At 36.3% G+C, this 12,564-nt stretch overlaps 1 protein-coding gene across 8 annotated transcripts in view; it reads right to left on the bottom strand.

The window, feature by feature from the left end:
- Positions 1–12,564, bottom strand: part of SPINK5 (serine peptidase inhibitor Kazal type 5) — a 111,957-nt gene that overhangs the window by 23,320 nt on the left and 76,073 nt on the right. For all 8 annotated transcript variants that reach the window (XM_031666531.1, XM_031666526.1, XM_031666527.1 and 5 more), the window contains 6 exons: positions 9,881–9,929; positions 7,710–7,837; positions 6,032–6,116; positions 3,080–3,207; positions 2,055–2,118; positions 143–270 (listed from right to left, as the gene is read on the bottom strand). In XM_031666531.1, the coding sequence (XP_031522391.1) occupies positions 143–270; positions 2,055–2,118; positions 3,080–3,207; positions 6,032–6,116; positions 7,710–7,837; positions 9,881–9,929 (582 nt within the window). The remainder of the gene's footprint in view (positions 1–142; positions 271–2,054; positions 2,119–3,079; positions 3,208–6,031; positions 6,117–7,709; positions 7,838–9,880; positions 9,930–12,564) is intronic.

Here is a 12,564-nt window from a genome sequence, read left to right as displayed (position 1 = left end):
AGATTTCTTTCAAATGCTTTATAGATAACCTTCTGTTTCTATTACATGTAAGGAAAGGACAAACACAATACATATTATTTGCCTGGCTCATTGCTTCCCCAATTCCACCATCCCACAGTAGCGGTTTTCTTTGTGCACTCACAAGACTGCCTTACACATGGCACACTTGTTGCCATGGGTCTTGCCATCTGGGCCACGCACAGGATCATTTTCCCTTGTGCAGAAAAGTTTTCCATTTTGCAAAAGACTCCGAAATTCATCGCATGTCTCCTAAAAGGAAAAGAAGAGGAGAAAGCTTGAGTATCTTCTTGGAAATTAGTTTATTGGGTTCCTACCAAGTGCTTTATGAAAAAAAAAAAAGAGAGAGAGAGAGAGAAAATGACCTGAGAATCTTTTTTCTGGCAATTATAGTGTTCAATTTCTATTAAGCCCACAGGACTTAAGAAGAAGGCTCTATTTCTTTTTCCTTGATAGCCCCCAAATCCAGACTAAACTTGCAACCATACACAAGACTCTCAATAAACTTAGTTCTCTGATGACTGGGCACACTCCTTGTTTAGGGTTACATGAGGAATTGAGACAGAATAAGCAATCACTTAAGATCAAAGAGTTAATTACAAATGGCAGTTACAATTGATTTTGTATTTTATTCTGAATTCTTTAGCTTAAATTGAAATTCAAAGAAAATGAAAGAGGGAATTTTTCTCCTAGCTCTGCTTAAAAGTTCATTGCCAGATCCCCTAATTAATCATATTTAGCAAAAGAAAAATAATATGAGAGGAGAGTTTGTCTGTAGCAGTAATGTGAAATCTGAAATTATCTCATACTGAAGAATTTTCTCTTATAGATGTTGAAGAGTGAATCTATTTTTCATGTGAACTGCTATTATTTTTAAATTTAGAATTACAACTGTGCAATACAACTGTAAACAAGCCAAACATACAGAATTCCAGGGCAATACTTCTTTAGAGGTGATTTTTATTATCAATAGTCTTTGATGGGGGTAGGGAAATGACCACAACTTGGAATAAACTACTTGGAGCCAGCCTTTTTGAATCCGAGAAAATATTATTTGGGGATGCTACTTTTTAATATTTTTCCCAAATATGGGCACGAAAATATAACCACAGGTAAAGCAAGGAACACATGTGTTGACCAAATGTGGTAATCAAAAACACATTGTGTGCTAGAAAGAAGGCTGGCTTTGGTATCAGCAAGTCTAGGATTGAATTCTATTGTTTCCAGAACTTTGAAGTATGAAGATATTGGTGCTGATACTCATACTCCCACTAACTTTATAAGTAAGTTATTCTTTTTCTCTGAATTTTTTTTTCTTTTTTTCTTTTTCTTTTTTTCTTTTCTTTTTTTTTTTTTTTTTTTTTTTTTTGAGATGGAGTCTTGCTCTGTCGCCCAGGCTGGAGTGTAGTGGCACGATCTTGGCTCACTGCAAGCTCCGCCTCCCGGGTTCACGTCATTCTCCTGCCTCAGCCTCCCAAGTAGCTGGGACTACAGGCACCCGGCACCACTCCTGGTTAATTTTTTCTATGTTTTTAGTAGAGACGGGGTTTCACCATATTAGCCAGGATGGTCTCGATCTCCTGATCTCGTGATCCGCCCACCTCCGCCTCCCAAAGTGCTGGGATTACAGGCGCGAGCCAGCGTGCCCAGTCTCTGAATTTTAAATCTTAATATTAATATATGGGAACGGAATAAATCAGGGGTTTACAAACTGTGACCTGTGATCTACATCTGACCAGCCATTTGTTTTTATAAACAAAATTGTACTGGAGTCAGTCATGCCCATATGTTTGTATACAGTTTAGGGCTATCTTAGAGTCACAACAGCCAAGTTGAGTAGTTGTGACAGAGATTATATGGCCACAAAAACGGAAATATCTGCTATCTGTTCTGTTAAGAAAAAGTTTCTCAACCCCTGGACTAAATGAACCTCTAGTTCCCTCACAACTGGGGTTTCAGTAATTCCATAGTTATTTTTACAGAGATACTGCCAGACCTCATACTTTCATTGCGGTGTAAACATTCAGGATCACTACCTTTTCAGCTTCTCTTTTGACTTTTGCTCTGGGTTCAGCTCCTTTTTCTTTTGCTTCTTGCTGGCTATAAGAAAAGGGAGGACAAAACAGTCATTCCTAGCACCCAGTACATATTATCCTAAAGGAGAAATGTCTCTACATAAAAATGGTCCATTACTTCTCTACCTCCACCAACTTAGCTTTGGAGTAGAAAGGTAAATACACACCCCTCTACATCATTGTTCTTGTTCTTTTGTTTGTTTGCTTTTTGTTTTTTTGAGATGGAGTCTCACTCTGTTGCCAGGCTGGCATGCAGTGGCACAATCTTGGCTCACTGAAACCTCATTCTCCCAGGTTCAAGCAATTCTCCTGCCTCAGCCTCCTGAGTAGCTGGGGCTACAGGCACGTGCCACCACACACAGCTAATTTTTATATTTTTAGTTGAGATGGGGTTTCACCATGTTGGCTAGGATGGTCTTGATCTCTTGACCTTGTGATCTGCCCACCTCAGCCTCCCAAAGTGCTGGGATTTCGGGCATGAGCCACCGCGCCCAGCCGTTCTTGTTCTTATTGTTGTTTAAAGAAGACACACATGCCATAGTAAACCAGCACATAAATTTTTATGACTATATCTCTTTTGAAAAATAGAGATGTTGTTCTTCTCCCCAGAAAGCTTCTAAGATATCATTAGACATTAACTCATTTTCAATTTATTAGCACCTAACGATTACACCTTTGGATTATTTGACAGTGACCTATGCCTGCAGAGAACAGAAATCCTAGTCCTTTTATGCCATTAACTCCTGGGTAATTTTGCTCTTAGCACATGGTCCTTTTGTGATGGTGATTCAAGTACCTCTCAGACTATTGAAGAACACCAGAAGTCAACGGGCTGAATATATGGCTTTATAATAGTAAATTTCCAATGCAATGCAAAGACAGCCTTCATTATCTACCTCCTGGAGAAAACTTCCAATGTCATCCCTCTTGCCCACCCAATGCTGATCTTCTACACTCAGTAGCAGCAGTGGCTGCCTCTCACTCACAAGAAGGCTTCACACATGGAACAGGTGTTGCCATGGATTTTCCCATCTAGACCCTCAATAGGATCATTCTCTCTGGTACAGGGGAGTCGTCCATTCCTCACATAATGGCGATATTCACTGCACAGCTCCTGCCAAATGAAGGAGATTTTAAGAATCCAATAACTAAACACTAGAACTCTTCCTCCATGTTACCCCTTTAAAAACTAAAACATAATGATTGCATGGAAAAGGTGATGTTGAAGGTTAATATTAGCCAAAATGCTTTTCAGAGACCTAGGTCACACATTATTTGGAACATAGATTGCTGTTATTTATCTCTTAGAAAACCTTCAGGTCAAATATTATTCTGCACTAGGTACTGTGAAAGATACAGAGAAGAATAATGTATGGCCTCTTAAATTGGTAAAGGAATTTGTAGTATGCAGAATAATGCCCTTCCACCAAACACATCTAAGTCTTAATACCTGAGACCTGAGAATGTGCTACCTTACATAGCAAAAAGGACTTTGCAGATATAATTAGGTAAATAACCTTGAAATGAAGAGATTATCCTGTATTGCCATAATGGGCTCAATGTAAGGCTCAATCACGAGGATCAGTCCTTAAAACTGCAAGAATGAGATGGAAGACAGAGTGAGAGGGAGATATAACCACAGAAGAACAGTCAGAGAGATATAACATTGCTGGTTTTGTAGATAGAGAAGGGGGTCCAAGAACCAGGGAACATGGGCAGGCTCTAGATCTGGAGAAAGAGAGATGGATTTTCCCCTGCAGACTCCAGGAAAGGAATACAGCTCTGCCAACCCTTTGATTTTAGCCAAGTGAGATCCTTTTTAATCTTCTAACCTGTGAAATAAGATAAGAAGTTTATGTTGTTGTTGTTTGCATTGTTTTTTATTTTATATTGTTTTCTTTTATTTTACTTTAAGTTCTGGGATACATGTTCAGAGCATGCAGGTTTGTTATATAGGTATACATGTGCCATGGTTGTTTGCTGCACCTATCAACCTGTCATCTAGGTTTTTAGCCCCTCATGCATTAGGCATTTATCCTAATGCTCTCCTTCCCGTTTCCCCCAGCCCCTCCCTGTGTCCATGTGCTCTCATAAGTGGGAGTTGAACAAAGAGAAGTTTATGTTGTTTTAAGCCACTAAAGTGTGCTAATTTGTTATAGCAACCATAGAAAACTAATACAGAGTTTTTAATTTCTTTGAAGAAAACACATAGAGGCAACTATAAGTTATAATAAAATGAATGATATAACTAAAATATTTTTTAAATTGTTGGCATATCAAGTGATAAGAGTTATTAAGTATATTGCACAAATGGGAAAATCTTTAGGGAGCAGTTAACACACAATCTGAGCCATGAAAAGTGACCAGAATTTTGGTAGACAAGAGGGATATTCTGACTGTGAGTAATGGAATATAGAAGGTAAAGTTCATTGTATGTTGAAGAATTGGTGAACTGTCCAATGTGGAACACCCCACTGGACAATGAGATTAGACCAATAATGACATTAACAGCAATAAATATAATATTACAGAGTGACTACTTAAGATATGTGTGACACTGTGCTGTTACACATTAATAAGTTTCTTGGGCCTTCATAAAAATAATATGCATAATAATAATGTCCTTATCTTATAAGTGAGAAAGCTAATATACAAAGATGTTAACTGTAGGACCTTACTGGTAGGGAAATGAAGCAAGGATTTGAACCCTGGCAGTCTGAGCCTAGAGTCCAGTTTTCTAACCACATTGTTTTTGTGACCACATGATGGAAAGCCATGAATCAATGCTTGGCATGTCCAAGAAACCAAAAGGTGGCCAGTATAACTGGCACATGGAGAACAATGCAGAATAATAGGAAATGTGACCTGTGAAAAGTGGCAGGGATCAGACCGCGTATGGCACTTCCAGACACTACAAGGACCTTGATTTTTACTTTGAGTGAGATGAGAAGTCACTGGGTAGCATGACCTGCGTTATGGTTTTAAATAATTACTTTGGCTTAAGAGTTGAGAGTAGATTGTAGAGAGCAAAGGTAAGAGCAGTAGAAGTTAGATCTTCTAAATCACACAAAGACAAAAATGAATAATGAGGACCTAAGGCATAGTCTGCAGGAATAATACAAATGGCAGAAGCATGTAAAATCTAATGTGCATCATGGGGCTTAAAGCCAGAACTTGTGGTTCAATTCTTGGTTCTCAAGTTACTAACTACATATAATTATAATTATATATGATATTATTTGTATCATATAATATTTATGTTAATACATAGTAAATAATATATTAGTATATAATTGCATTATATATAACTAATTAAATATATTTCTTAACTTCTTATGTCAGTTTCCAAGTCCTCTTCTATAAAATACAGATAATAATATGTACCTTCAATGGCTACTACAAATATCAGTCATAAAACTTTATGCCATGATGCATACAGTAGCAATGAATGTACAATTATCATTGTTATCACCATCATGTGAGATGTTAAAGAATGCAAACTCAAGACTCAGAGACACGTTTATCTCCTCAAAATCTCACAGAGAATTAAGTGGGATAAAAACCTAGTTGTTGCTGTTTTTAAGGTAAACACCCATATTCAAAAATGTACTTGAGAAAAATCTGAACATCTGTCTCTATTAATTTGCATTCAGACAGTAAGATAACAATCTATATATACTTCTTTCTTCGGTAATATAATTGACACAATCAGGGGAGAACATGGTGATTGATCTCTCTACTGCACGAGCAATGAATAGATTTAGTGTGAATAAATTGAATAAGGAAAGGGGCGTACTCTTGTATATGGGGATCCAAACACATTTTCCCAGTTTGCAAAGTCACTAAGAATACTGGAATGATGGGGAGGGAGTAGGAGCCCTGCCTAGGGAGAGTGATCACTGAATATTTATGTGACTCTGATGATCTCAAACAACTACCTGTACTGCTTCTCTCTTAACTTTTTCAGCCTCAACTTTCCCTTTTTCTTCTTTATTATTTTTCTTCTCTTCTTCTTCAAGTTTGCTGTAATAGAAAAAGAAGATATAGGCTGAATATGGTTCCTTACTCTTTTTGGAAGTACATTTTTAAAAGGAATGGGGATCTTCCAAACCAATAGTCAGATTCAGTCTTCAATACAAATTTATCTAGTCTAAGAGGTGCTTTTGCTTTGACCAATAGTACAGATAAATTTAGTTGTTTACATTCCCCCTCTAAAGAGGAATAATTATAAAACAAGCATGCATCTTTATCAGTCTGTGGCCCTCAGGAGATCTTATTTTTCGTAGGTTGCTAATTTTAATTAACATTCTGAATAAAGCTACAATTGTCTTGATTTTATTTCACTTGTTAAACTTTTCCTCTCCAAGTAACTACCATATCAGTGATAAAAGCAAAGGGTGATGCTAAGTCAGATGACGGGCTTAAAATCATAATAAACCATGTTTTACTCTAAACTGAAAATTTTAAATATTATTTCAATGGAGCTAATATTGAAGTTGAAATTCAAGGTTTGGATTGCAGTAGTGATTCAAGTCCAGTTAGATTCAACTGCTAATCTTTGGCGGTCAAACACAAGCCTAATATTCTGGCATTCTTGCCATTTTCTACTGACATATAGCATGTTAATGCTGGAAAATCCTTACCATTTACTACATTTAGTCATTACCACAACACCAGCAAATTGAACGGGTGAGAGAAAAACCCTGGCTTCTTGAATTTCAGGCCACTTTTCTTCTAGTGCTCTACTCTGTCAGCCTCTCCTTTTAGGGAATTGTATGCATCCACTTCAGTTTGGATCAAGACATGTGAAAGTTGGGAGGCATTAACTTTGCACCTCAACAGGTATTATTTAAATAAGTCTTTTTCTCAGCATTTATTTTAGGATTAAGTTCAGGAGCAGATTAAGAACCTAAAAAGGAAGAGAATTAGAAGTGATAATAATTAACTTTTTTATTGTCCCACAGTATGGAGCTGTGGTCACAGGCTTACCTACAACACTCAGCAAAACAAAGGCCTTAGAAGGCCCTGAACCTGGCATAACAGGGAGATGTTTTAGTAAACATTTAGGGTATGAACCCGTTTCCTAAAGGTTTTACTCCACACTAAGCCACTTATGAATGTATGCATTATACAGTAATGTCCTTGAAAGGATAAATAACAATCCTCCCTATTCCATTTCTTGTTCAGGTTATTTTAATAGTCTTTATGTACTGATCCCACAGACTTCCATCCAGCTGGCCTTTCCTTAGCTCCTATCTGAATAGACTAACAAATCATAAAATGTCAGGAGTGGGAGGGACATCAAAAAGATCACCCAATCCAAATCATGAAACTTCTGCTCTCTCTTTTTTACAAATGAAGTTTATCAAGTGTTTTTTAAAAAAAGCATTAAACTGAGGCTTTTACCTTGACTTAATTAAAAAATAGAAGGATAATTGAATAAAGAATAGTATTGTCACTTTATGATCCAATATTACTTAATGTCTCATCCATCTGCTTTTAAAACTTTCTAACATATAACCCATGGTCTATACTCTGCACATGCATGAAGGATCTGAGACTCAGGGGTGATCATGGGTGAAGAAATTCAGTGGGAGAGATGGGGTGGACACTCACAACACGCTGGCGCACATGGCACACTTGTTTCCATGCATTTCGCCATCTGGGTCACGGACAGGATTATGCTCCCTAGTGCATGTAAGTGTTCCATTCCTCACTTGGTCCCGAAATTCACTGCAGATTTCCTGGGAAATGAAGAAAATATTTTCTCAGAATAGTTTTCTATCCTTCCTGCATCTTTTCCTATTATGAGGAATACATAATGTAGAGTAAAAAGTAAAAAGAAAAGTGATAACATGTAGTCGTAAATCAGTAAGTATTTACAAAGCTTCGGTCGTCAACTCAGAATTGTCCCGGCACTATAGCAAATCTGAAAATATTTATCATCAAAACCATACATGTGTGTGTTGTGTTGCATACCATGGTCTATAAAAGCTAGGAAAGATCAGAGGTGGGAAGATTCCATAGGCAGGCTTAGATGAGAAGCCTTGAAGGAAATGAAAATATTGCTCACTTGTGGTTTGTCTTTAGGGGTCTGAGAAAGGGAAAAAAAACTTGCTTAACCTAAGAAATACATATATATTTTGTCCAGGTATGGTGGCTTACACCTGTAATTCCAAGACTTTAGGAGGTCACCACAGAAGTGCTTGAGCCCAAGAGTTCAAGACAAGCCTGGACATAACAGCAAAACTTTGTCTACAGAAAAATTCAAAATAAAAAAAAAATAAAATAAATTGCCAGGCATGGTGGTGCATGCCTATAGTCCCAGCTACTCATGAGGCTTAGGTGGGAGGATCACTTGAGCCCAGGAGTTCGAAGTTGTAGTGAGCCTTGATTGCACCAGGTAAGACCTGATTCAAAAATAAATAAATAAATTTAAAAAGACATATCTTTATAAATAGAGAAGAGAATAAGTTTGATCCCTGGAGAAACTGACAGATTTCTGGGAGTAAACTGATTTTAAAAAGTTAAAAACTAGGAATGGGAGATGTGGATTTGAAGCAAGGAGGTAAAAATAGGAGTGGAGAGAAGGGGGAATATGTTAATATCACTGGAAATATCTAAGAGGATTTGGCAGCTGATCAAACATAATGGATGAAAACAAATTTTCAATTATAAATGATCAATGAAAAGATAGTTTCACCTAGCAGAAACACTTATTTAAAAAAAAAAATGAGTCAGTAAGAAGGTAAATTTTAAACTGTGTCAACTTTTCCCCAAGTAATGATGAGGTGTATACTGTTGTGGTTATCATTAAAAGCCGAATAAACGAACTGCGGTCACGGTGAAACTCAATCAACGCCGGGAGAGGAACAGGTGGGCGATGCCAGATCCAGATTTCACCAGCCAGATCGTATGGGTAAGAACCCGTTTCACCGAAACTATAAATGGGCGCAAAACCAGCTGAGGGCAGGGAGATCGCTTGAACCTGCGGAGGTGGAGTTGCCGGTGGGCGGATCACGAACAAGCGGATCAACAAAGAAGAAGAGGAAAAGAAGAAGAAGAAGGAAGGAAGGAAGGAAAAGGAAGGAAGGAAGAAAAAAAAGAAGAAAGAAAAGAAAGAAAAGAGAAAGAAAAGAAAAGAAAAGAGAAGAATAGGAAGGAAGGAAAAGGAAGGAATAAGAAAAGAAATCTCGTAATACAACTATGCAGAATAGATTCAACATTCCACCTGAATCAAAATTGAAACATCTGCTAATGCATAATAAAGTCTCAAAAAGCAATAAGATGGATAAAATAACTGGAGAGTCAAAATTTCATAATGAACTTAATTAGGTGCGAAACCTCGCCGCTCACATAAGGTGTGAGCTCGAAGCTAAGAAATATAATCATTATACGGCAGCACTGTTTTATAGAGTCCGGAACAATTTAAGTCACCATCTCTTCTGCGATAGAGATATGAATAATGTAAATTGAAATTAGTAAATGGCATAAGTTAATACTCTAACAAGAGAAATCTGATAAAAGCCAAATATGGGGAAAATTCATTACAAATACTTAACACTCCACTTTTTATGAAATAAACCTCAAAATTTGAATAATTATGAAATCAAATTGGTACCCTGGACACTTCTAAGCAAGACCCTTTTTCTTCAGGTTAAAAATGTTCTTCATTTGTTTCAGGCATGAAAATTAAGCAGAAAACATTTATTCTAATGAGATAAGTAAAGAATTGTAAAGAAATGAAAAACGTCAGGACACAGCATCAGCATTCCTGAGAATATTACCTTTGCAGCTTCTCTTTTAGCCTTTGCTCTTGCTCTTTCTTCTTGTTGACTGTAAGAAACCGAAAAGAAAAAAGAGAGAAGAAATGGATCTTTGCTGTTTTTTTTTTCTTTTCTGAGATGGAGTCTAACTCTGTCACCCAGGCTGGAGTGCAGTGGTGCGATCTCGGCTCACTGCAACCTCCACCTCCCGGGTTCAAGCCATTCTCCTGCCTCAGCCTCCTGAGTAGCTGGGATTACAGGCACGTGCCACCATGCCCGGCTAATTTTTTTGTATTTTTAGTAGAGATGGGGTTTCACCATGTGGATCAGGCTGGTCTCCAACACCTGACCTCATGATCTGCCTGCTTCAGCCTCCCAAAGTGCTGGGATTACAGGTGTGAGCCACTGTGCCCGGCCAGAAATGGATCTTTATATAGTAGAATAGATCCTTAACTTTCATAGCTTGATCATTTATTGTTTTGACTATTCTCAAACAATGCCAAATATCCACCCATAGTAATTTATAATTTTATTAGACAATAAACAATTATGGTTCACTCTACCTCAAGAGAATGGTGTGCAAGAGAAAGCCCCTGAATTAGGGAGTAAACCTGTTTAACTTCCCAGTGTATGTACTGCAATAGTACTTTCTTATTTGCTGATTCTTTTGCATGTGTGATTACTCTTTATAGAGAGGTAATATTTTATCTTTATCTTCTGAGAGGCAGTATAGTGTGGTGGTTAAGAAGAAAGACCCTGGAGCCAAATTCTATAAGGAAAACAAGAAGTACCTTAACTTCTCTGTGCTTTCCTCATCTTTAAGTGTGTGTGAAGGAGAAATAGAAGAGGTAATAAAAGTACCTTTCTTATTGGAATGTTATGAACATTAAATGAGTTGCTACATGTAATGCAATTAGAACAATACCTGGTACATAATAAAATAATTGGTACAATTGTTATAAGGGTTTGACATCATCATTATTGTCATTATTGAAAGGAAACTTTCCTTCCAAAACTAGGCATATGATGGAAATGAACTGAAAGTGATAGCTGTTACATTTTGGATAACTAACAGTGTTGCAAATTGAGCTTTGTGGATTGGATCTACAACATAATTAGATAGATAACACAAATAGTTCAAAATGTAGAAAAAAATTACATAATTTGTGAAAATGTTTTAATGTGTCCCAATCAACAAAAGACTTGCACATAGATCAAACTAAAACTTTTTGAAAATTGAAGATTTTTTTCACATGGTATGAAAGTGTGAAAAACAGAGTAATTCTCAAAAAAATCAGTCACCTTTGTTAACATATCTATAAAACATGAGGTGATAAAGGTTATTTCTTTTCAATAAAGAATTTATATATTTATGAAATAAACTGACTAAAATAGATCCAAAATTATGGGATTGTTCATACATCTTTATATGAAAACTGATCTAACCTTTATCACAAGTCTAAGTTGACTAAAACATTTAAACAGCATTTTCTTTCTTCAATGGAAAATTGTCAGAGGAGGCAGCAAAGATAACCACTAAGTGGCAGAATTAGTTTCCTGCTACTGAAAGATTAATGTAAGGGAGAACAAAAAACATGTTGAAAGGCCTTGCTAAGTGATTATATCCCACATCAAGAAATACATTAACTTTTTCTTCATCTATAAGTCCCATATCCTATCCTGACTTTTCCATCATTCTTAACTGTTCTGGGCCTTAGTTTTGTTTTTGTTTTTGCTTTTTATCTGGTTTCATCTATTTCATGTGGTTGTTGTGAAGACTAAGTGAGATTAGGTAGCAAAGCTCTCAGCAAGTGTCATATAATTATATGCATTCAACATTTGCTGTGATCATTATATGATCATCATCTTAATTTTCCTTCTAATAGATTTTTAGTGCTCCAAGCCTCAAATGCTATGGGAAAATATACTGGATTATATTACTTTCTGTATGGGAAGACTAAATAAATTAAGTCCTTTCTAAGATTCTTGGCACATGGGAAATAAAATGGGGTTATTTTTAGTCAAAAATCAAGAGTTTAAGAAAAGCCTAGTCACACTTTTGAAGGGCCAGTCATACCATGACATTCATTCTAAAGTCCTATTTTAGGCACCCTATAAATAGACTCCCAACTCCTACATAATAAAATCTCCATTCTTGTCTTTCTCTGCTTTATTACAAAGTCAATCTTCATCATGAGCCCAAATCTTTCTTCCCATAGCTCTTTTCTATTTTTATTATATTCCTTAAAATTACATAGAATAAGTAGGAAGAAAGATAGTGAACAAAAAATCTCATAAATTTTCCATGCATTGTAATATTTTACATGTAATCATATGTATTTCCTATTTCATCTGAGAATGTTTTCAAAAGACTAAAAGCAATTAGTGTAGTTATCATGAAGTATTCTCTTCTCTGGGTGAATGATTCTAGGTTACTTTTTAAATGCCATAGAAGAAATTATTCTGCACTTCACTTTTTTAACTTGTGTTCTTCCTTGACAAATAATAATTGCACATATTAATTGAATTCAGTGTAATGTTTTGGTATATGCATACATTGTGATGATTGAATCAACCAATTTACATAGTTGTCTCTTGATACTTATCTTTTTTGGAAAGGTGTAAGGACATTTATAATTTACATTTTTAATATTTTTGAAATATGCGATACATTATTATTAACTGTAGTCACCATGCTGTCCAAT

Source organism: Papio anubis, chromosome 5, assembly GCF_008728515.1.
Source record: "Papio anubis isolate 15944 chromosome 5, Panubis1.0, whole genome shotgun sequence".
NCBI classification, from domain to species: domain Eukaryota; kingdom Metazoa; phylum Chordata; class Mammalia; order Primates; family Cercopithecidae; genus Papio; species Papio anubis.
The sequence above is the reverse complement of the archived record's forward strand: the minus strand, read 5'-3'. Positions and strand labels throughout refer to the sequence as shown.